Raw genomic sequence first — 25,494 nt, 5'->3', positions numbered from 1 at the left:
ACTGCACCTTGCTGCTGGGCTGAAGGCAACTGCCTGGCTCTGGCTTAGCTCTGACTTTGGTTTTGGCTCTCATTCAGAGCATCAGGCACAGCTGGAGATGCACAGGGGCATATAGTGAGATTTAGGCACTACTCATGTACTGACAGCAGGACTCTGGCTTGCTGCAAAGCCCATTCAGAACACTGGGTTAGAAGAGGCTGAGTCTTGTGAGTGTAAACCTATTGGATAAAGGACACCCCAGTGATCTTCCTCCTCAGGGCAGCTCTTTTCAGAGGCAGATGAAGTTGAAATCATCCAGGGCAGCCCATGAGAACATAAAAACTGTCCCAGTGGTTTGAACAGGTGAGGTGACAACCAGGCTGAAACAGGGCAGGAGCCTGTCCAGAGGCTGCAGCTCAGTGTTCAGGCATGGGATGGGATCCCCTTCCTTCTCAATGGTGTGGAGAATTTTCCGATGCTAGCACAGGCAGGAGGTGATACCTTGATCTGCTTTGTGGTCTGCTGACAGGCTTGACTTGCAGCCCTGCACCTTGCAGGAGCAGCCCTAGCCCTTCTTCCTTGTCTGCTCTCAAGAAAAGCCTTCAAAAGCATGTCAGTCTGGCTTTTGCATGGAGCAATCTGTGATGCATCTGCCTTCCCTTATGCCCAGAGGCTCACATGGGATGTGGAAAACCCCTGCAGGGATGGATGGGTCCATCTCTGAGCTCCAGCTGCCAAAACCTTCAGCCTGCCCTGGCATCCCCCATCATACCCACCAGCTGCAAGGTACCAGGCTCTGGGCTAGCCTGTCTTCTCAAGGCAATGTGAAATAATTAATTAATCCCCATTCCTTCTCCAAGGCAGGGAGGAGTCCTGGCTCGGTGCCAAACCAGAGGTGCAGGAGCAGGCAGTGGTTTTGCCTTATGTTACATGAGTGGAGAGAGTTGGAGGGCTACAGCATCCTGAGCCCTTGGTGCAGCAGGTGACAGGGCAGCGAGCCCAGGGGACCAGACTGCACCATCTGCCTCCTTCCGAGTCCCCAGTGCAGCAAAGAGGATCAAGATGCAGCCAAGAGAGGCTGAAGGGAGTCAATGTGGCTGTCCTCACACAAGGTGGGACAGTGTTGCTGGTAGGCCATAGAGGGAGGAGGGTTTCGCAGAGATCAGAGATCCAATGGGAGCAAAAATCCAGGAGTACATCTGTAGCCGGCATCAGCACAGGGCTATTGCTGACAGAAAAGGACTGGGGGAGGGAGTCAGGTTCAGTCAGAGCCCCCATGGGGATCAATGTGTGGCATGTACACGGGACCACATGATGGAAGAGTGTGACAGTGTGGAGAAACGCAGCTGGAGGGAGGTGCCCCCTCCACTGCCAGATATCCAAGCATAAGCTAATCCAACCCCTTGCCATGCTCACTGAGCTGATGGACAAGGCTTTCCCAGCCAGACTCAGGACCCAGCTCTGCTCTGGGGCTCACATGGGCTGGCAGGATGCTATTGTGGTGGGCTCTAGCTGCAGCCTGTATCTCTAAATCTTCTCTGCTTTTTAGGTCACTTTGTTCTGCTTATAAATCCTGGTCTTATCTTACAAGCCATAAATCTTCCTCTCCAGTCAGCACCATTTATTTTTTTCTCTGGTCTTGTTACAATAACAGGGTCAGAATACTTAAAATCCAGATTGTTGCATTTTCTGTGGTTTTGGCTCATAATAAGTATTCTCTTCTGTTCTGGGAAAATGCCACAGACCTGTGGCCAGACAGCCTGGCTTAGGAACTTTTAGGAAGAGAGGAATAGGAAAAAGGGGTTCCAAAGGATATGCTGAAATGATCTGCCACTCACATAGCCCTTGCATGTATGTACAATTCCAGGCATGTGTGTGGCACACCCTATGCACCTGTGTGCACAGAGCCTTACCTTCCCTGCTTTCACACTCTTACCACCTTGCTGGCACCCAGCACCTCTCTTCACTGAGGCACAGCCTTGCACAGATGAGAGCTGCATCTTGTCCCTCCACCTCTAAGCCTCACATCCAATCCCAGGCATCTGGCAGGGAACATAAGTGGTTCCCATCCTCCCCCTTGCCAAGCAGGGCTGTTCACCCAAACTTGGTCTCCACCATCCCAGCTTCATGCTCTGAGCCTTTACACCCTCCCCAGTGTCAGGAGCTGCTTCTCAGCAACCTCCACACCCAGCTGTGCTCCTCACCTCTACCTGCAAGATGCTGGTGGGTCCCCACCTGGCAGAAGAAGCACCTCTCCTCTGTTGCCTGCCTGGGGAGGGGGAGAGGCTCTGTGAGAGCTGGGTTCATGTGTTGGCACAGCGGTGAATAGCCTCTGCCAAGCACCAGGACAGCCCTGGGATCAGGACCCTCCCAAAAAGATGTGTGTGTGATGGTGCAAGGCCAGTGCTCCACACTCAAGCAGCCTGGAGCCCGCAGATGAGCAGTGAAGCATCCCCATGTGTCTGCATTACAGTTCTCTTCTTAATGACTGTACAACTCGTGTTTCTGCAGGTTTCATGTGAAGGGCTCTACTCACTTGAGCATGCAGTCAATACTCCTTTCGATCTTCATCACTCACTGTCTGGCTCCTGGCTTTATTTATTGCACAGCATCAAATCACCAAGCCAAAGACAAAAACAACTCACTCCCTTGTGGCCCTTTTGCTGGGCATTCCCAGTGCATGCAGTGATGTGGCTTTAACAAAATTAGCATTGCTTCTACCTCTGGAGGTGATATTGCTGTCTGCAGTGCACGCAGGAGGGACTGAGCTGTAGCAGCTGTACAATCAATAGTGCAGAGCACCTTGCAGGAACAGCCTGAACCTCAGCCTGATTTCTAATCTGCCAGCACATCCTCTTCTCCCTTAGGGAAGAATTGCAACATAAAGCTCGGGAATGTATTAGTGTGTAGGGAGTGAGAGTGACCACAGATGGGGTGTCAGGCAAAGACAAAAACTAAACAGCAAACTCTGGGTTATCAGAGGTAATCCCCAAGGGTGGTGCCCTGTTTGGGAGAGCCAGAGCCCAGGCTTTTACAGTATGTGTCGTTTTATAGCTGACAACACACGGAAAATTTTGAGTGCTTCTGCAAAGCAGATCTAGTGTGGGGACATCTAGGACAGCAAGAATTAACAATTAATGACAAAAATGCAAAGTTCCAGGACAAAAGGTAAGTGGCTGGAGTAGACTCTAGCTCTCTGGATGATATTAAACAATCTTACATTTTCTTTCTTTGGCTGCCCCCCTCTACCTCATTTCCCTCCCAGCCTGTGCCTGTTCCTTCAAAATACAGCCTGCTTTCCTGCCCAGTCCCTGCCCAGCCTCAGAGCGGTTCTGGCCTGGGTGCAAAGGGAGAGGGACCCTGAGGAGGAGTCATGGCAGAGTGGGACTCAGTGTCTCAACATGTGCATGACGAGGGTGAGCTGAACTTGGGCAGGAATGACAGAGATGAGCAGTATGTGCATGCATACACATGCATATATATAATATATATGTATGTTACATATATATATATATACACACACACACATATATATTTGTTTAATAGTACTTTCCAGTACTTTGACCTGAATCTCCACAGTAATTCCAGTACCCAGCTCCCTTCAGGCTCCCATCTGGAACACTTATTTTTCATTATGAGGGGAAAAGGAAGCATTTACTAGGCATGATTACTTTCATGGAATCATAGAACCAGACATCCTCTTTGCCAGTGGGTTTCACAACTGCTTGCTGTGTGGGAAGCATAGGAGACAGAAATGCTGGGTTAGCTTGGAAGACCCTTCTGCATTGCTTTGAGCCCTATCCCAAACTTTCTCCAGGCAGCTCAAGATGCCACAGAATCATCACCATTAGCACCAGCTGTAGTTTATGTGATCCACTGCCCTACAGTCAGGGTAGGCACCTGGGTGCTGTCTTTGTTTTAGAATCTGGTGAGGTTCAGCCAACAGCAGCTTATGGCCTGTAAAACAAAACTATGTTTGGCTTTCACGTCCAGTTCTCTTCAGTGTTGCTCTTAAGGGCTCGGATGACGCAATGTTAACTTAGGGTCTAAGCTGAGTAGCCCATCAGATCTCATGGCAGAGAAGATACATTCACCCAAGAACATCTTAGGCATCATGTGGGTCATGGTTGACATTGCCCATTCTCTGATGGGTCCATGGAGTAGCTGGACCCATGCTGGAGTCCCTGGGGTGGAGGGGAGTACCAGGACAAGGGGCCCTGGCACCACACTGACAGCCCATGTCTGTTGGCTTGTTTCACACCTACTAGTATTGGAGCTGCTGCCTTGGCTCACCTTCTTATGGGAGAAGTGAAGAGCAAAGGACAAAAGAATAAGCTTTGAGTAGTGTCTAAGCTTTGAGTAGTGTCATCGTGAGCCAGCAGCCTCAACAGCTGCAGGTCTGGGATGGGAAGGAAGGTTTAGAAAAGACAGGAGGAGTGCTGGGTAAGGGAACATCAGGGGAGGGCTCTGTACCACTCCCTTCACAAGGGTGCCCCAGCACTGACTGTCCCAAACCTGCCTGTGCCCAGCCCCTGTGCTGGGGTTTGAGCAGAACTGAGAAGCCTTCCCCAGGGACTTAACAGATGTTTTGGGAAGACTCAGGGTCAAACACTGGCACATGCCTCAGTGCTGGGCAGCAATACGATCTCCTCGCTGCTCCAGCCACTGTGAGCACCATTTGCAGGCTGCCCCTTGTCACCCCGACCCCACACAAAGGGACACGCAGGCTCACCCACTCGAGTACTGCAGCTTTATTTGAATGAAACAATCCACGTTGAGAGTCTATAGGTTACACGGCGGGTGCATCGGGGCTGGGGGGAGGTGGTGGATGAGGCAATGCTTGTGAAACAGCTCACCCTGTTTAAAAGGTTCAGTTCAGTCCCTTTGTGCTTTGTGCTTTTAACATTGTGGACGGCTTGGTATCATGGTGGCAAGAGGGTCTCAGCTCCACTCAGGGGTGGTGATGGCACTCTATGAGATGTGGAGTGGGGATGGGACAAGACGTGGTGGCGATGAGGGAGGCTGGTGGAGAATGAGGCTCTGTCCCAGGATCCCCACCTAGGACACTGATAGCAAAAAACCCAAGAGACACCAGAGGACCCCCCTCCCTCCTCCACAGTATCCCCAAACACACTGACTTTGTCTGTTGCTCCATTTGGGGGGCCGTTTCTAAACACTTCTGTCAGGTCAATGAACACTTTCTACTGGCCTTGGTGACCTGGAAGTGTGTGGCGACGCAGTCCCACTGGAACTGGATCCCACTGAAGTGGCTCACTGTTGGGCCTGAGCTGGTTCTCCCTGCACCTCGGAAGCTGAGGACGGGATTTTGGTGTGATCCCCTTCTATGGGATCCAGGGATGAAGTCTGCTGCTGTCTCTCCAGGCTGGAAATGAAACACTTGGTGAGGGTAAGTAAAGAGCAGGGGTATGGAGTGAGGAAGAGTGTGGAACTCACTGTCTGATGCTCACTTCTGGCCAAAGGCAGATGTCAGAGTTTTTTCCCCATGAGACAATTGCATCTTGGATGACAGCCCCTTTCCTCTGCTATGCGTATTGTGATACAGGCAGGATGGCTCTGACTGGGAAAAAGGACCCAAGTAATACCATGCTGGCACCCAATTTTCCATTCCATCTAGAGGTTAGAGATTGTCTCCATGCTGTCAGGCAAGGGCTGTGACCAAAACCACAAAGAAGAGCCACATATCTGTAGCATTCACAGCTTTTAGGGAATGTCTTGAGATGAATGCATGCTGTGGAGCCCCCTGGGATGAGATGGTACATCTAGAAGATCCCAAAAGCTGGAAAACAGGCCAAATTCATCTATTTGAAAGCACTGACACTAGGCCACTTTACCCAGCTTTAACACCAACAATTACATTAATGCACTGAGAAGTTGGGGATGGGCAGCAGAGAAGAACAAACAAGGTTTGATGAGAGGAAAAGGTCACCTCCAGCAAACTCTGAGAGTCTTCTTGTCTCAGGATGCTATGTGCACAGGAAAGCTTCTTTGTGCCAGGTCTGTAAATACCTTCCCTCATCAGCACCTGAATTTTCCCAGAGAAATGTCTAGTGCTCACCAGTCCCTTGCCCAGTCCCTGTGTAGTACGTGCTGCCACCCATACAAAAGACCCAAATACTATCCCAGTCAATGCTTGTGGCATTTTATAGACAGAATGGTATCTATATTCTCCTCTCAGCCCTTTCTAGGTGCTGCCTGAGCTGACCATGCTGCTACAGCCTGGCTGTCGCTCTGTTTACTGACACCCACAGCTTGTTCTTGAGAACAAGGCCCAGTGAGACAAGATATACCAAATGCCCCACCTTTGAAGGTGGTTGGAGCATGGACTGGGGAGAAGGGAAAGGTGGGGACTCCACCTCCAAAAGGGGGTTTTGAGTCCTGTCTCCTTCCTGTTGCATTTCTGGCAGCTGCAACACACCCACGCTGCAGCTTTTAGCTTTGATCCCTCTACAAGCTGCTAAGATAAACACCAGTGGAAGACCTACAGTGCAAGCAACACCTGGAAACAGCTTCAGCTCAGCACCACATTACATATCAGGGTCACCAAAAGAAAACCAGTTGGTGCCTGCCTGCAGAGGCCACAGTGTAGATGAGGAAGTGGGGTTGCACTTGCTCTTAGCTAGTTTGGGCTCAGCCTTGAGCTGCTGTAACACTGAGAGCAAAGGAGTTGCAGCTCACTCAGAGTGGCAGAGCAGGACTGCTGACACCTGGCATGTTCCAGCTCCTACCCAGGGCCTGCCTTTGCCGATGAACCGAGGCTTGCCATGGTCATGCAACTTCTGAAGATCTCCGAGTATCTCTCCATTGTAACAGCTGGGCTTTACAAACTGAAACTGCCTCAGTGGCAGGACCAGAGCCCATCTCCCCCAGCCAAAGCAGACCCCCACTGGCCAACAGCAGCAGCAGCAGTGGGGCTTTTATCTTCCTACAGACTTGGCTGGCAGACAGGACAGGTGCACGTGGGTGGCAGAGCAGATGGATACCCTTCACTTGGCTCAAAGCTTCAGGCAAGGGCCCAGCCATTACAGCATAAAGCACATCCATCACTACGAGCTGTGGGTGCTGGCACTGCCTGGGGACTGGCACTGTATGAGAGCTGTCCAGCTGGCCCTGTCTTATACTGACACTATACTTTAGGCCATCCTGAGGGTAAAAAAGTCTCACTGTAAGTCAAACATTCACAGCCCAATTTCCTCTTAGAACAACAACTAATGGAAGCACAAAATTTTGTCTCATTCTACAGGAGCAAATGGTTTATAGGCCACAGCAAATGCAAGCAAAACATGGATTTACCACAGACCTGAACAGCTCTCTACAAAAACCTCTGATCACCCAGCTCTACCTTTACAACAGTAGAGCATCTTCCCCTCTCCCTTCCCCTTGTTCTCTGCTCCATGCTGGAAAACCCCCACCATGAAAGGCAGCAGAGAGAAGGGCAGTGCTCATAAGCTGGGACCAGCCCTTTGCAGCTTTCCTGAGGGATCACCCATATCAGGACAGTGGCTTGCTCAGCTTCTTCATGCACAGATGTGCTGAGGATCTGGAGCTGGACCAGTGTATTTTACTGAGAAATCTGGTCTCAGGACTTTTGTTTAGTCTCCTTGCCCAGCATCTGAGCAGCTGCAGTTAGAGCTTTCTGCCTGCCATCAGTGAAACAAAGGACAATGCACTGTGGAGCTCATTTTTCCTCTCTCCTTTTCCAGAGAACACAACCAAGTTCTGTTCCATCCTTTCAGCCACTCATGGGGCTGTTGTGAACCCTCCTTTGCCTCTGATGAAGCCAGGACATGACCCACATGAGGTTCCTGATGGAGAAAACACATGCCCTGAAGTGCTCCTGCTCCATCACCACCATCCAGGCAGCCCCACCAGCCCCTCAGGCTTTGCCAGGGCTGCAGGGAGCAAGATGGAGAGGGTGCCAGAGCAGATCTAGGTGATCTAGACCGAGCCCCCATCCCCTGCAGCCACATAGTGGAGGAACACAGCAAGCCCTGCTGACTTGCTGTCTGTCTCTGGAGCTCTCTCTCCTTTTGAGAAAAGATGCTTGATGGCAAAGCCACTGTGCACGCACCTGAATCACAGGGTCTGGATGTCAGGCATGCATCTCAGACAAGATGGAGTGGGATGGCACTGCTTTTCCATGGCCAAGAGGTTGTCCTGCAACAGACTACAGTTCCCTGCAAGCTGCATCCTCTCCCTCTCTAGAATGGCAGATTGGTCGAAAGTGGCCCTGGGCTGTCCCGCAGTGCTCCTTGGGATGTTTAAAGCCTCCAGGGCGCAAGTGGTCTGATATGACCATACCAGGCTGTAAGTAGCCATCAGAAGACCCCAAAATCCCCTGTGGTGTGCTAGGTGGTGGCAGATAGTCAGCCAAATGGACATGTGTCTTACTCCCAAGGGAAGTACTGAAAACACACATATATCACAGCTATCATTTGGGATGCTGCGTGTACCAAGGCTATTCAGCTCCCTGCTGGAAACCAACAGCTGCCAGTTATTACCATGGAGTGTAAGTTTGGTCCCGTTAAAATGCAATATCCAGAGCTCTCCAGCATTTTTCTTCTGCAAAGGCCTTTTGTTTCAGGATGAGCAGTTATCAGTTGGGCCAAAGCAAATAGAAATTATGGCAACAGCCTGCACAGGGTCCTGCTGCTGCACACTTGTGACAGGGATGCACAAGCATTGAGGGCAGCCTGGAAAAGACAAGATATCAGGGCAGTTTAAAGGACCAAAAGTGGTCTCTGCCAAAGCCAGGAGTGCAAGAAGGCCTATCCTTTGCACAGGAAATACTCACAATGCAACTGCTTGTCCTCACTGAAAAGCAGAGCCCTTCTTCCTGGGTGCAAGAGCTGGGCACCAGTAGGTGCTGTGGCACTGTGTCCCACCGCACCCAGCTCGAGGCACAGAGCCCATGGTGATATGTCCTTCCATGCCATTGCTAGGCCACCCAAAGGCACCCAGGAGGCAAAGGGGTGCTGCAGCATTTCCAGAAAAAATGGATTTCTGCATGGTGCTGACAGACAAACATGACTTAGACAGCAACATCCTGAAGCAGCATCTCCCTGAGCTCTCTGCCTTGGCCTCTCTGAGAGCTGATGGGGAGTAGAGCTTGCTCCTGCCAGTGCCTTGCACAGGGACCACTTCGCACTGGAGACACAGCTCAGGGCAGCGATGGAGGGATGCTTCTCCCACCTGCACCACTGACTGGCCCCTCCCAGGCTGAGAAGCACCCGGCACCAACCCAAAGCTGGGCACTTCTTGGCACAGAGTGATAGGGACAGGCTGAGGAGGAGGAATCCAGACTCTGTTCTCCTTTGAGTAGCAAAGTGGGGTTTTTTTTGTAATACTGGAGTAGTGCACCCACAGGATTTTTTATACAAAGAAAGTAAATTTCAATACTTTGAATAGCAATAAGGAATAAAATACAATGTGTATCATATTTACTACACTCATTCACACATCTCTAAATTATTTTTGCAAAAGAATTACCAGCCTAAATAGCTGAAGCCCCCGCTACTTTTCCCCTGATTGCTACCATATCTCTTTCCAGAACAAAACTTGTTCCCAGAAGAAGGGCTCCCTATCACTGTTGCTACAGCTGTTCTCCAGGCAGCACGCCGTGCAGCTCTGCTGGAGCAGCTCTGCATGTCTGCCAATCACAGAATCACTGAATATGCTGAGTTGAAAGGGACCCACGAGGTCCCACAAACCATTTGTGCACCATGCAAAGTTTTTCATATACATGAAAAATTTCTTCACTCCCATACAGCTGGGAAGAGTTGCACTCAGGTGTTCCTAATTACTTAACTCCAGATCCAATGGAACATATTAGGTCAGTTGCTTTCCAGTGGCTGATCTTTGTGGAAGAAAAATAGTCTATTATTATTACCAGCCAGGAAATGCATTTCAGGGCAACAGTAGGAATTGATGTTCATATTGTTAAAAGCCATGGATTAACGTTCTGTGGATGACCTGTTATTTGGACTTGCACTGAACTGTAGAAAATTATAATTAAAAAGTATATTTTTCAGAATACAATGAACAACTACAAAAAGAGGTTTCAAACGTAAGTTTCTTTGTAAGCCCCACTTGTAACTACACAGTAGCATTCACTACTTCTAATATCTACAACTTATACCCAGGAGCCTGCACACTCACATATTTCCTGTTTTATACCCTGAAAAAAATGAAATCGAGTACATATCGGCTAACACCCACACAGCATTCTTCCTAATGTATTTCTACAACTACCAAGCAGAGGTCTCCTTGTAAATAAAAGCAGTCTCTTAAATTTATATTGCATTTTTCTTCTGCAGGGACTTACATACTATATACAGGAATAATATCCACCATTGCTGAAATGCAGCCACTTCTGGAGTGGAATAAAGCAGCTACTTGGTAGGCACAGAGCAACATAAAACATCAGGAAGAGAAACATAACATTGGGACTGCAACATGTATTTAAGATGACAAACAGTAATTAAGTTTAAGGACTGTAATTTAGCCAGAACACTGTGAAAAATGCAAAGGGATCTTTAATTGGAAGGCGTAAGGAGCATGGCTTTATATCTCACCTGGGATGCATTACTACCACAAGGAGACTTGCCCCTCAAGCATGGGGTAGTAAGCCACAAATACCACTATCCTCAAAGAGGAGAAACCCTGCCTCCCCTCCACCCCATCACTGCACAGCTTCCATCCTTGTTGCTGAAGTGCCTCCTTCCTCTGATACCCTCTTTGAGCACATCTGCACATCAGGGAAATGAGGTCTTTCCTTTTGTCCTCGGTACTTCCGACAAGCAGAGGCACTTGGGTTAATGACTTTCCCCCAAACTCACCAGCAGCTGCTTTCTAGCTGGAGATAAAAGAGCAGAGGTCTAAGTGGGGAGAGGCTTCCTGAGACTTTTACTGAAGCTGATGGACACCTGACAGCAGAAGGCTCCACCTCTGTCTGGGGCAACCTCCTTGCTCTGCCCTGGACCTTCAGCCACCAAAAGGCTTCTTGCCCCCTGTGCCATGGATTGGTGTGGTGAGGTTCTTGCATCCTTCCTCGCAGGAGTTAGCAACAGGGCATGGACTCCCTCCCTGCAGGCGTTCCTTTCTAGAAGTGTGGTGCCCCTTTGCTGGCACTCACCTCACAGGTCCATCATCCTGAACCTTCAGGCTGCACCTCCCCAGCCCCACAGCACCTCTGATGCCCACTAAACACCAGCAAAACCCGGGTGCTTGTGCAACCTGGGCTAAGCAGTCAGTAGAAGAAACCCACAAGGGGTCTTGGCCTCAGCCTCAGAGCTTAGAAGGTGAGATGGTTGCCCTGGGCTATCCCTCACCGATGGAGAAGCATTCCTGTCTCCACCTTCTGCCCAGAAGAAGCCTCCTGGAACCAGCAATGGAACAAAAATGTTTTGCTGCTGCCAGATCAGGAACCATTGTGAAGCTCCCAAGGGCCCCTGGAAAGCACTGTGCCTCTCCTGGGAGTGAAAGTGGACTCTCACCAGGAGCGGGGTGATGTCTTCTGACCGCCAACAAGCACAGAGGAAAGGAAGAGCACAGGGCTGGAAGAGCTCAGCCTAAAGAAGGGCAGCACTGGCTGCCCATGAAAATGGCAACAGACAGCAAGACACAGAATTGTGCTTGGCAGCCACTGCAACCATGACACTGTCTGGCCCTGGGCAACAGTTGTGGGTTTCCTGGTCAAATGTGCACTGTGATTGAGGTCTGGGCTCTGGAGGGAGGGGTGGAGACAGAAAAGACACAGTCCCAATTCTTCGAAATGGAGAAAAGCAAAACAAGCAGGGGAGACCTTTATCATCCCCTCCCACTCTCTTTCAAGGCCTCCTGTGAAGAAGGCCCCCTTGTCCCTTAGAGCTGATGTCCTTTCTCTCTCTGATGGTGGCCGGATCTCCTGGGAGTTAAGAGCTTTCCCCCTCCATCAGTGAAGGCAATGAGGCACCAGCTGTGGCTGGAAGCTGAGCAATGCAGGAGGCAGATAACACATTCAGGTGACTTCAGACAAGCATGGCTGTCTTGGAGAAGCTGATATATTCATCAGAAATGGGTAAGGAGCCATGGGTACTGGGTCTTCAGTGAGACAGCTATCTTATCTGTGGTGCTCCAGATAGGGATTTTGGATGGGGTGCCCCTTAGGAGGAAGAGTCCTACTTAACTAATTGTCGGAGTGGGATAGTAAACCCCGATTCACAGCCTTATGGGGCTAACTCTGCCCTGTTCAGGGAGGTAACTCATGCCCAGAGCTGCTTCCAGATGCAACAAGACTATCACAGCTCCTGTCTGGCTGGTGGAGGGCAAATCCTTCTCCTGGGGGTTCCCCTGGAACAGTGTGTGCCTCCACTTTGAAGAGGTTAGCCAGACCTGCTACAGGTCTGCAGCAGAGAGAAACACCAGCTTTACCCACTCATGATGCCAGCAGGAAAAAGGTGAATTTCCCCCATCCCTGCTCCCTTGTTCCTCAGTGGCAAACAGGGCTACAGTTCAGCATAACCCTCTCTTTTGGGCCAGTTTCCTGCCTCCATCCTTCTTGGAGCAGTTTCCTGCCTGTTTCACCTTTCAGCGCCTCTGCCCACTGCCTTGCCAGTGGCAGCTGAGTGCCTGTGTGGCTGCATGTACTGACAAAATTCAGCCACCCTGAGCAGCAATGCTGTAGCCACCCGTTGCCCACGCTGCAGCAAATTCACTGTGCATGCAGAAAGGCCTCAGGAGGTGAGAGGGCAGCACTGGAACTGCCTGAACTGCGAGCCTGGGGGCTGGGTCATGGGCACAGGACTTGCTGTCTGGCTGAAGAATGTTTAAATGCCTGACTCTTCCCATAATCCAGAAAACTTGAGGTGGAGGAAGTTAAGCAATGGAATAAAACCCAAAATAAATAGGTAACGAAATATAGGCAGAGAAGCAATCCTGGGTATAGGGCTGAGGCGGTCATCATTCCAAAATTCACAGGGGGAAGCCAATGTGCAACTGCTCCACCCTTCCAGACCCATCCCGTCACACCCCATCCCGCAGCCCCACAGAGACCAGACTTTCCTGTCTGCAGCTCAGACCTGCTCCCTACCCAGCAAGAGTGTTGAGGGACAGAAAGAGGCTCTTAGAGGCCAGTGCTGCAGCTGGATCCAGCCTGGACTTCTCCACCACTCAGCGTGGTCCATGTCATTGGTCCCCTCCTTACTCCATCTTCTTCAGGCCGGGGGGTGAGAAGCACAGAGTGGTGGGGAAAGGCCGAAGCAAACCACACTGGGGGCAATTAAACACGTGAGAGCCTGGAAGATGTGGATGGATGGAGACACTGAAGCACATGCGGTGCGAGGCAGGGCGCTCTGGCCGCCAGCACGTGGGGCGGCTGCTGCCCCACGGACGAGGTCGGTGCTACTGCAGGGAGCTGCAGCCGGGGCGGGGCAGCCCCAGCCAGCGGGAAAGCATGAGGAGACAAGGGGAGTACTGCAGGATATCATCCACTAAGCTGTGGGCTCTGCAGTAAAGAAGGTAACTGTTCTGGTAGAAATTTGTGCTTTAATATATTTTCGTTTGTTTGTTTAAAACAAGTTCCCACTTCCCTGAGGAAGCCCTGTCTGACATTCCCAAGGAAACATGGGGTGTTTTTTTCCTTCCTTCATTTGCTCTTCACATTTCTTCATTCCTATTTTTTGTGTTTCGTTCCTTCTTTTCTCCGGGTGTGTTTCTTTCCTTCCTCTCTCTTTCTCACTCTCTCTCTCGTGCACGTGCTTTTTAAAAAAGTTTTGTCTTTATTTTTAAATTATAGACATTATGACTTTCTCAAGGAGTGCTCCAGTTCTGAACCAGATCCCTTTGCGTGGTCATGCCTGTCAGTCTTTGGTAACATATGGACACTTTGGTGTGCCAGTGAGGAGGGGAGGAAGAGGAGCAGAGGTGGCTGAGTAGGAAAGGAGCAGGAATGTCTTGGTCCGAAGACAGGAGCGCTCGCTTGCCATCATCTGAGCAGCACGTAAAGGAAGAAAGTCAATGGGCCACAAAGACAAGGGCTGTGCAGGGCTGGGACACCACTTCCTGGAAGAGCAACAGCTGCCAGCCAAGAAGGGAGAAAGAGAATTAGTGATGGGACAGATACAGATCTCATCAAACAAGTCTTCTCCCACCCTGAACCACAGAGAGTTCCCTGATCTTTTGGAAGACACTTTGAGCCTTTCCTGGACGTTCTCAAGGTTCCCCAAAACTAACTCTGGAGAAAAGGTTGAATCTTAGACACTTTTGAAATCTAATTCTCCTTTCTTCCCCAGAACTTTCAACCTGAGTCAAATAAAATACTCTCATTTTGTTATGGTTACATCCTAGGCTAAAAGAGATCTTTAACCATACCTAAAATTTAGAAAATTTTACAGTGTTCTGACCTTTGTTTCCCCCTTCACCTCCAGAGTTAAGAAAATTGCCAGAAGTGACTCTTACTCTGAAAGTTTTTTTGCTTCAAAAATAAATAAACCAAACTGAACCTTGCTCTCAAGTTCCTGTCTGGCTCTGGTTTGCATACTCCAAACATCTGCTCTCCAGCCCACCTGAGGCATGTTATCGAGGGCACAGGCAGGACTAGGGCACATGGCACACCGGTGATTCCCACCCGATGGCTACGTACTGCTTACACACACCTTGCTGTGGCTTCAACCCTTGGTGCACCTTAGTGAGAGTGGAGCTCTCTCCCTTACTGCAGTGCTGGCATCAGTTTATGGGGATGGACTGGAAAGGGGCTGGTGGGATTTAGCCTGGCTGTGCATCCATGCTCAGATGGCAATGGGAATAAGCACAGCCCTCCCTTGTCCCACGCCCCAAAGAGCAGATTTTTTTTCCCGGGAAAAGGACTGACTTAACCCTACGGAGGCCATTAAAGCCTGCAGAAGGTCTTTCCCTTTTCAAAGCTTCTATAACTAGAGTTTCCAGGAAATGAGATATTGCAGAAGTCCTTTAGCTTCTTGGGCATGACACCTCCTGGTTGTTCCTTTGATTCTTGCTAACTCTCAACTCTAACGAACAAGTCCACGAGTCTGACAGCTCCTTTGCTGACTTCTGCTAGTGGAGTCAACCATCCCATTGGGTCCCACCAACACGTCAGTGTGCTCTGGAATCAGCTGTGCATCCCTAGCACGTGCATTTGTGAATGCACTCCTACCAACTCATTTGCCTCTGAGGCAGACACAGTCTCACCCTTATTCGGTCCAATTGGCTTCCTTGGACAGTCTCCCTTTTTCAGAGTGACATCATCGATGGCAATGTCCCCCTCGTAGCTTGTGCCCCGGACACCTTCGAAGATGATCTGCAAGCAGAGCATGGGAGAGAGTCCAGTGTGAGGCTGCAGTTGTGGAGGGCCCTTCCTGCACTGCAGGGCTCTGCAGAGGTGAGCAGGACACAGACCAGGTCTTATCAGATCCCCAGGAGAATGATTTCCTTCCTGTTTCTCCAGTATTCACAGGATCTGGAAAGCCAGATCCCACTGTTTATGGGACCAATCTCTTTGTGCTGAGCGTCTGTGCAGTAATAAGTAAGCATTAGAGCTCTGCTTTATTATGTGCCCTGCTCTAACAAGCCAACCAATACTGAACAGGACTTGCAAGAGTAACTACATTCTTATTTATTATTTTGAAGTATCCAAAAGCACACTGGGCATTTTGCCACAGTGCCACAACCTACCAGCCTGTACAGAGCAGCTCTCACAAACAACCCAACAAGAGCGAAGTAGCCTGTTGGGAAACAACCTCAGCCATAAACGCAGCCCACTGCCTGGGTACACATGAACAACTCGATGAGTACATGCAGAGTGCCCAGTTCATATTCACAAGTGCTCCTAGAGTCCTAAGCAAGGGGCACAGCGAGGGTGGGCTCTTGCAGCACATGCTAGAAGAAACCTCTAGCATTCAGTCACTTTACACCAACAGGCCAGCATCCCCCCAGCTGCTCAGCACTGAGGAACCTGTCCATCACACAGTCATGGCACCAAAAGGAGCTCTCTGACAAGCAGTTTCCAGACCAGCAATAACCAGAAAACTTATAATGCCAAACTGATGCACATAAATTTTTAAATGCTTGCACATCAAAACCTCAGAGAGAAGTGGATTTGACTTCTGTGCATCCACTAAGCCTTTGCCTTGCCCCAGTGACCCTGGGGGATGAAAGCTCCCAGTACCCTGCCTTGTGCCCCACCAGCCCCTGTGCTACAGAGGAAGATGTCTGCTGGGAAATCTTCTACATCCATAGCACACAGATAGGACAGTGCAGGTGGCTCCTTGACTGTGGGCTTGGCTTACCTGGAAGGGCCCGGGTGGGTTGATGGGCACATGTGCTTGCTGCCACATGTTCCCCCGATTCCCACTGAGGGACCAGACCTGGGTGTCGATGGCTCGCTTGTTCCGTACGCGGACTAGCAGGTTCAAGGAGCCTGGAAGAGAGAAACTGGGATCTGGCATGCTGGGGCAGGCAGCCAAGCCTGCCTGCTGGGCTGGCTCCTGGCACAGCTCTGGGCTCAGCCTTGAACCATGGCTGTAAGCCCCAGCTGGCTCAGGGACAGCCTGCACAGCCCCAGTGGTCATCTCTGAAGGGAGCCAGCTTTCTCCTGTGTTCATGGATAAGTGCCACTGGCAACGTTTCATCCACCTGGCCTTTCCTAGGGAAGCACAGACCCAGAAAAAGAGGGATGGGATGAGGAAGAAGCAGTGTGCAGCATGGCTGGGGTGGCACGACAAGAGGGTGGCAGAAATGCCAGGGACCTCCAGAGGCATCCCATCCAACCTCCTGCTTGAAGCTGTCTCCTGCTCTACATGAGGGCAGCATGGTTTTGCCAGGCCAAGTCCTGAACTTCCCTGAGGGAACCAAGTCTTCCTACTGTCCAGCATGAACCTCCAGCACTACCAGTTGAGGCCACTGCTCCTTATCATATAATTTAATACTATGAAAAGATTTTGGTTCCATTATCTTTGAATTTGCCCTTGAAGCAGTTGGAGGCCAAGGGCTGATAGCAACCTCCTCTTTGCCAGACTGAGCAAGTCCAGCTCCCTTAACCTCTCTTCCTAAGGACTTCTGCTCCTAGCCCTTGACCAGCCTGATGCCCTTCTGCTGGATCCTGCTAATTTTTCTACATTTCACTTGAAATGGGGAGCCCAGAACACATATTTGCCTCCCCCCATTGACCACTGGCACCTGAAATACGCAATGCAGCTAACAGGGCTCTCCCTGCCCTGGCCCTGGCCATCAGCTGCGGAACTATGACCAGTGTCCTCATCCACCACTTGCCCTGGGAGCAGCCTTGGGGTGAGCAGCTGTTCTTTGAAGCACCAGAGAGCACTGCCTGTTCCACACCACCTGGTATCATCCCAGCCCCATGTTTTCAGAGGTTCACAAAGACCCTGTGAATCAACACCAACTTCAAGTTCTTTCAAAAAAAGCAATTCCCAAAAGGTTTTGTCTATCATTAAACCAAAACCAAAGCCAACAAATCTCAAAGCATTTCCAGTTCTCACTTTGAAAACAGTGTCACAGCTTCCTACCCTCCACCCACACATGAAGCCATCTCAGTTTGTCTTCCTGCAGCATTTTGTTAGTATGCCCTCAGATTACTTCTTTTCCTTTTTTGCTTCAGTGAAAAAAGCATTTTTAAACATTCAATCAGGGATGACCTGAACCACTTTTTTTTTTTCTCAAAAAATCAATCAATCACAATTCCAGTCATGCTGTTGCTCATCAGTGTTTCTGGTCTCCATACACAGATATATTACACCTGAGAGTGGGATGGAAATAGTAACCCTTACTTAGCCATCTGTAGTCTGTCTGCACTTGGGATGCTGCACTCCCACATGGGTACACCCTTTGGAGAAGCAGCAGAAAGAGGTCAGGGGAAGAAGCAGGGAAACATATATATATAACCTCCCTCCTACATGATTCCCCCAAATCCTTCTTTCTTGGCACATCCACCTTAGGGGCACTGTATGAAGGACAGGGACCTGGAAATAGTCCCATCAAGTGCCTGGCTGTCAGAGAATGAGAGATACATCACAGGGAGTTCAGAGCATAATAAAGATGATGAAATGTTTAGATTCTGAGTGAATGGTTTACAAGAAAAGGTTAAAAAAATGAACTATGTATATAATTTAGTGAAAAGAGGATAGAAGGCACATTATTGACTGGAAATATTCAGAAGCATTAACTGTAAGGCTAGCTGAGAAAACTAGATGAAGGCCTGACAGGACATAGACAGCATATCCAATCCCCTTCCCGGGTGGTTCCCCGGTTTGGGATGCACACCACAACCCAGGATAAGGACAAAAATAGCTTGTTTCTCTCTCCCTTGAGAACAGTTGGCACTGCACAACCTTGGGGGATCCAAGTCAGTGAGACCTCCCTCCTGGAAACACAGTGCTACAGATGAGAGAAGTCACTACAGGAGTCTCTGGCAAAACCAGCTTTGAGCTGCTGGTTTCTTGGCATCTTCCCTGCCCTCAGCAGCTTCCTATGAAGGAAAGTGTCTCTAAGGATACCTAGTCCTCATGAAGCCCCTTGTCCAAACTGACAGCTCACGCAGGAACTACATAACCCCATAGATCAATGTCAACAGGAGTGTGTTCAGAGCAGCTAATTACAGACACCAGGGCCGGTGAGGTGAGGGATTGAGAGCAAATGAAGAATTAATATAAAGCTGCTAGCAAGAAAGGATTAAAAACAACCATTGTCTATTCTATCCTCATTTGGGGACTTGTAGCTAGGATTTGCTGCACAATAGCTTGGCTGAGTAGCCAGCACTGGGACAAATCACGCAGCAAACGAACTTTGATGCCCTAGAAAAAAAGCAAAGGCAAGATAGAAAGAAACCCAGAGAAGCATCTGGAATGCAAATTAGTGCCTCCAAAGCACTGGCTGTGAATGCCTGGCCTAAACCCAAACCAAGCTTGAGCACATCCTGGCTGACAGCTCCATGTCCTTGCAGCCTCAGGAAAAACAACCTTTTGGCACCTGAATTCCCTAATACAACAATACTGAATATGAGCAGGCATTCTTCAAATTGTTTACAATTGGAAAGGAAGCTCCCTTATCTACTCACAACATGCAGTGTTTCACTACTCCTGCCTACACATGGAAAACTGAAGGTTGAAACAGAGGAGCAGCACACCCATGGCTGTCTTAGAAATCAGTGAGAGTTGTGAAGGGCAGCCAGGTCTCACAGCCCTACCTGCAATCCCTGCTAAGTTACAGAGGCTCCCTGAGTCTGGGAAGGAACTACAGACCTCCATTTTCCAGTAACACTGTCACTGGAAATATACTTCTGGGAGACATGGCAGAGACTCCTGGACTTTAAACAGTGATGAAACCTCTATCCCATCTGAACTGAGACGACAGGGTTGTAGATGTTACTGTTTGTGTAGCTCTTCTACTTTACTCCCTTCCACCATGTGTCAGTCTGCCACCAGTTGCCAGTCAAGTTAAGGGCACGTAGCCTGTGATGGAGGTACCTGTAAATGAACCTCCAGATCTGTGCTCTAGGCAGAGCCATAAAATATTGCAGACTTGGACTATGGGAATCTCCAAGTCATCCTCCTTTCCAGTGGTTACAAACTGAAGAAGAATCAAAGCATGACCTGCTCTCCAACTCCTCATCAGCAGAGATGAGAAAGGCCCATCTGGGATGTTCTCCAGTGCCAGTTGCTGCAGTCACCCCTTTTTGCCTGGTTTCATACTGCAATCATGCCTGCTTTCCTGTATCCGAGTCCAAAGCCAGCTGGGCAGTTTTGTTACCTATTTCTCTCCTTGTTGCCCCTTCCCCATCTCCCCGGCCTGGCATTTCCTAAGGACACCTGCTGGTGAGGCACACAAAAAGACAGACCACCTATCTGCTGCTATATCTCTCCAGCTGACCAGAGACAGACAGACAAAAGAGAAATCCCAGGACACCAGCAATCCTGTTGTTAACTCTTCCCATACAAGGCAATCTTTGCATTTGTCTTGTAATCTGCATTATTCCTTCTTCCCAATCAAAAGGGAGAATAAAGGCCAGTGATGAGTGAGGAGGAATCAATTACAGAGAGAGCCAGCTGTACCTTCTGCTGTCTGCCTTGAAGACCAGAGCTGGCATTTCAAAAGAGTGGCACTCACACAAAAGACCAGCTGGGCTTCCAGATAGAGTAACCCAAGGGATGCCTTTTAAATGTTACCTTCTCACAACAAAAAAAGGTCTTCACTCAGTTTCCAGAGGACAGAACTTCACTGTCACATGGAATTGCAGTGTAGATCCAGAAGAGCTGGCACAGGCAGCAGCAGGAGGGAGGCAGGGTCTGTAAGGGAGGGACCACCAGCACAGTCTGTATGGGATGGCAGAGAAGGTAGAGGTTTCCTCAGGAGTTCTCTTGGGGAGTTAATGCAAAATGATGGGGTGCAGAAAAGGCTAAGGAACAGCTCGGTTTACATGGCTCAGGATGGGAGGCAGGCAGCTGGAGTAGTCAGGAAGCAAAGGGAGGATGACACTACACACTGAGACATGGGGTACCATGCCAAGTGCAGCAGAGCTCTGTGGGATGGCTAGGGAAGGCTGTTGGGATCCACAGCCATGAGCTGGCACACAGCCTGGTCTCACTGCAATTGCCTGCTGCACTCTGTAAGATCCTTGCTCCAGTACGGGGCAATTTCAGGAGACCACCTATTGATGAGAATTCCTGGCTGCAGCTCCAGTTTAGATTTGGCACCCACCTGGGAATTCAGGGCTGAAGGGCCCCATGGAAATTCCCATGGCATTTCCAGTGCAGGAAAGACAGACTGAAATAGGAAGCTGACTGATTACAAGAGATATCCAGTACCTAGAAAGAGATTCACGGTGTGGAGAGGACTTAGACCTTACACAGCTTAGCAGAGTCACCCATAGACCCAAAATGAGGGCTAAAACCAATCGAGGGAGAAAAGAGCTCTTACATTTCCAACAGGGGCTCTGAGCACTTCTTTGAGTGTTTAATGTTAATGCCGCTGATCAGAAACGAAAAGCCCAAAGCTTAGTGCAGGCAAATCCCAGGAGCAAATGACAGTCTCCAGAAAGAATCTATTACTGTTTATAATATTCACAACAAACACAGGTCTCTCTCCCTCTCTCATTTAAATGGATGTTAATGAATAGCAGTCAGCATCAGGCTGGTGTTCTTGGTTACAGAGCTGGGGGGAAAGTTACTGCTCTGAGAGCTAGAAAGCAGAGGGTGGAAAAATAATTGTAGCACAGATAAAGAAGCAGAAATAACACCAAGTGGTACTGACTCATAATTTCTAGGAATGTAAGTTGTCTTTGTGCCATGGTAGGATGTATTTACTCATTCACAGTCTCTCAGGATGCTTCACACATTAACATATGAGGAGTAAGACAATTAAAGCCTCTGGGCTGCTTTCCACTCCTGACTACAGAGAACTTCATCTCTAAATGTCTTCCACTGTTCTCAGCTTGGTGTGCAGGGTCCCCTCTGTGCAGTCATGGGGTCACTACACAGACCTGTTTCTGCAGCCACACTTCACTAACTCCAGAGCAGGAGGGTTCAGAGAGCTCATCCTCGTCAGTCTGGAAAGCACCATAATCCCACCTCTACTCCTAAGGCATCTGCATTGGGCATGGAGAATGTTTGGCCTGTGCTGCCAGCTGGCTGATTGCTGTGGGACACTCCATGCTTCGGTACAGTAGGGAGGCTACGGAGAAAGGAATCAGGGGAATCAAAGCCTCCTGTTTCCTGCTGTGTCTAGGACTTTCTGGGGATATAAACAGCAATAAGGTAAGTTTTGATTGGCAATGTTTCTCCTACAGCAAACCTGTGAAAATTACTTATATATGGCTACAGGGAATTTTCTTTGGAGCTAACTGTGGATTTCAAAAACCCGAAGAAACAAACACATTTCCACCTCTGACCTCCTAAACCGCCATCAAATGAAGCTGGGCTTGAAGCAATATTCCCTGACATAGCTACACCAATTGCACAGATTGATCTATGATCCATCACTATCTATCTGACTAGTCTGGCATGTACAGGAATTTCAGGATGGAGGGAATGTACCAGCAGAGAAGCAACAACACTCTAAAAAGGCAAAGTGGACACATGGATGGACCCCTGGAGAGACACACTGGGCAGGGGGGACCTGGGCCCTGCAGACAGAGGGGTGAGTGCAGTGGTACTGTCATGGCTGTCTCGTGATGAGGAATAGCAGGCAAGCTACAGCTATAGCTCCTTCTCTCCAGCATATCCCCACCTGTCTGTGTACACAGAGAGCAGATGGTGATATGGCAGGAGCAGACTCGCAGTGGAGCTATGCTTGAGCTCCTTTGCTCATTTGATCCGCCAGTCTAATTAGAGAAACTGTTAGCATAGAAAGATGAATGATACAAGACTTCCATCTTTGATACTGTGTTTATGGAACAAAATCCTGACACTCCTTTTCATGGAAAATTCCCTCAGAGGTTGTTTGTGACCAGTAAGAGGCTTTCTCTCTGTGGACAACAGGATGTGGTTTAAGAAGTTCAGAAGAGGGAGAAGAAAGATCTCCATGCTCCACAATGTTAAATTTATGCAATCTCAGAAGAACAAAGGCTCATCCAATATGCAGCCAGAACAGAGAGATGGCACAGGGAAGGTGACTCAGGGGTAAATTCAGAGCTGGTCACTTGTTGGGGCCATGGCTGTGTAGGAGCCCAGTGCTGCCTGTGACTCAGCTTCAGGCAGGGCAGGGGGAGCTCCAGGTGCTTGGCAGGGAAATGGATGCTCTCCTTCATTTCTCTGTGCAGCTGCTGGCAAGCAGGATGCGATGATGCCGATGGGGGCAGCTCCTTCCCTCTTTCCTGCTGTAGCTCGTGGTCCCCAGAAGTGCTGGGTACTACCTCAGAGAGGAGAGGCCAGCCTGGCGGAAAATCATGGAATTGTTTACATTGGAAAAGACCTTTAACATCAAGTCCAACCATTAAAAATGAGAGTATGATAAACCTAGCAAGAAGGAGATCATGTGTAGGCAACTTTTCCCACCAATTTTGCAGACTCAAGAAGCAGAGTGAACCATAGTTCAGCTGCGAGGTCTGTTTGCTCTTTGTTCACCCTCTGTTTCGTGACATGCCCAGATGCCTTCAGGCAATGCTCTCTCTCCTCCCAGCTTTGATAACGGGCCCTTTCATCTTTGGCACCAGAGACAGCTGGGTCCTTTATGGAATTCATGTGCTCAGCTCTCAGACTGAGAGCACGCACTGTGCTCAGCACTCCCCGATGAGCTGAAACAAAGTCTGCTTCATAGACACTACCAGGTCTAAAAGAGCACAACAGCCAGACGGGACTCTGCCTGTCTCCCTTCTGTGGGCAGGCTTTGAAAAGACCTCAGCAAGAGAGGAGGGAGCCTCCCAGAGCCCACAAAACACAAGTGATGTGTGTGGAAGGGTTCCTGACAAAAACCCCGCAGACACAGATGCACTTATGCTGAGGAAAATCTTGCCTGTCTCTTCGCTATCCCTATTAACAATTTTCCTATTTCCCCATCATCACCCTGTCTGCGGTGTCTCAGTCCCGGGAGCCAAGCACAGGGCAGCTGCACAGCTGCAGGGCTTGGAGCAGATGGGCTGTTTTACTGCAATGCTGAAGCCAGCGAGACAGAGGAAGGAGCAGCTGAGATCACATATTCTTCCTGCTGAACTGAGGACTCCACTCAAAAGCTGTTCTCTGGCCTCATCCTCTGCCTGACCCAGGGAGATGTGCGAGGATGAATGGTTCAGGCCTTGGAAATGATTTGCTGCAGGAAGGCTGTTTGTTAGAGCAGGCTGTGCACCCAGCTTAGAGTCAGGATGCATTATAGCAAGAGACTCTTTTCCCACTTCGTGCCTGCCGTACTTGCACCACAAAACTTCAAGGCGACTAGCTGAAACTGTGATACCCCAAATCTGCAACCGCAAACTCCTTCAGGTGCTGGCGTGCCTGTCACCCCTGCAGAGCTCTCTTTGGGAGAGGAAATCACTCCTGGAAGTGATGGTGGTGACTGACACTTGTGGAGCATTTCTTTGATTTTCTGGGATACATTACAAAATCACGCCTGGTTGAAGCTCAAATACAGATTAGGATGGATGCACAAGTGTGTATCATAGTTTTGCACTCTGGCCCCACAGCCTTTACTCTGTCAGAGCACCCGGGGGGGTGTCCAGATGTGCACCTGGAGTGACCAACAGTGAAATAATTAATGGTCTATGGAGAGAATAGAAGAGTGACAAGGGAGTGCTAAAGAAGTAGCTGGATATACTCTGAGAGCTCCTGTTTCCTCTTAAGTGTCTGTTGTGTTTTGTATATATCAATTTCAGAGTCTGAATAATTGATGCAACACCTGATGTCTCAGGAGATAATCAGGTTGCAGTGTATCCTTACAGCTCCTAAACTTTGCACAGGGATGCTGCTGTGATTAAAGTCTGAATGGAAAGATGTTCTGCTGATCATTCAGCAGGAGGGGAGATCACAGCAATTGTCCACCAGAGGAATAACTGTGTCTCCAATCAGGTGATCAGGAGCAAAGAAAATCTGTCGGGATTCAGGGCATCTGCAAATGAATGGGTGCCAGCAATCTGTGCTCCGACAGCCTTGCCAATGAAATCTGCGGCAGGAAAGCAATCAGACATTCAGCTAGCAAGACAGAAGAGGGCTTTTGAAGAAGGCAACATTTCAGTGTCTATCTGCACTGGGAACTTGATTCAGTGATTCCTTTTTAGTGAGGGGCAAGGAAAGGCAGTGAACTCCCGTTTAAGGTACTAAACAGAATACCTGCATCAACATTTGTGGAATAAAAATGACGTGTAGCCAATCCACACCTGAACACCCTTCCCTCGTCTCCATGTGTTCTTTAGATGTCAAGCTCTTTGGCTTAGGGATGGTTCAATCCTACCTATCAAACATGCTGTTTGTGCTCTTCATAAGTAAACATATAATGAAGGTATAGACACATAGGATTTACTGGGCTCCAGCAAAAGTAACTGAAGGGAATTCTCTGCCCTTGGTTATGCAGGAAGTTTGATTAGATGATGTATCAATACCATTGGGTCTTAATAATCTTTAAATCTATGCCTCTCACTCAATTCTTTAGAATTCTTTAGAAACTCACTGAATTCTTTAGAAAAACAATGACTTCATCTGTCTTTGGTTCAGAGCCACTGTATTGAACTTACAAAGGTTGAATGACACTTTACAAATACATGGTCTCCTTGCTAGGTGTTTATAATCTTTGCTCATGATCATGGTAATTGACTAACCTCCCAAAAAACCCATGCAGATACTACTAGAAGAGGCCACAGTCTATCCAAAGGGTCCATACCACAGCCCACAGGAAGGTGCTGGATCTCTTCATTAGTCAATACGTGTTTATTGATGGAGGAATGACTAAAGCCAAGAACACATCTGAATAAGTGGAAAAAGAATGAGTATTAAAAAGTTGAATACATTTTTTCATTACAGACTGTTCACTTAACTCTAACCGCAACTTGTTTTCAAGAGTCTAGAG

General features: G+C 49.1%; 1 protein-coding gene across 2 annotated transcripts in view; it reads right to left on the bottom strand.

Moving 5' to 3' along the window:
• Positions 1 to 4,715: 4,715 nt before the first annotated feature.
• MDGA1 (MAM domain containing glycosylphosphatidylinositol anchor 1) overlaps positions 4,716 to 25,494 on the bottom strand; it is a 152,563-nt gene continuing 131,784 nt past the window's right edge. The window contains exons 15-17 of one of the 2 annotated variants that reach the window (XM_042022943.1): positions 16,281 to 16,411; positions 15,184 to 15,292; positions 4,716 to 14,052 (exon numbers count right to left, since the gene is read on the bottom strand). In XM_042022943.1, the coding sequence (XP_041878877.1) occupies positions 13,961 to 14,052; positions 15,184 to 15,292; positions 16,281 to 16,411 (332 nt within the window). In that variant the 3' untranslated portion in view covers positions 4,716 to 13,960. Of the gene's footprint in view, positions 14,053 to 15,183; positions 15,293 to 16,280; positions 16,426 to 25,494 lie in introns of those variants that run through there. The other variant, XM_042022944.1, reaches the window with a different exon arrangement.

The sequence above is a fragment of the Corvus kubaryi genome, unplaced genomic scaffold, assembly GCF_017639235.1.
Source record: "Corvus kubaryi isolate FWS band 111438036 unplaced genomic scaffold, C.kubaryi_AGA036_p1.0 37232, whole genome shotgun sequence".
Taxonomy (NCBI): domain Eukaryota; kingdom Metazoa; phylum Chordata; class Aves; order Passeriformes; family Corvidae; genus Corvus; species Corvus kubaryi.
Note: the sequence above shows the minus strand (reverse complement) of the source record. Positions and strands in the feature narration are given on the sequence as shown.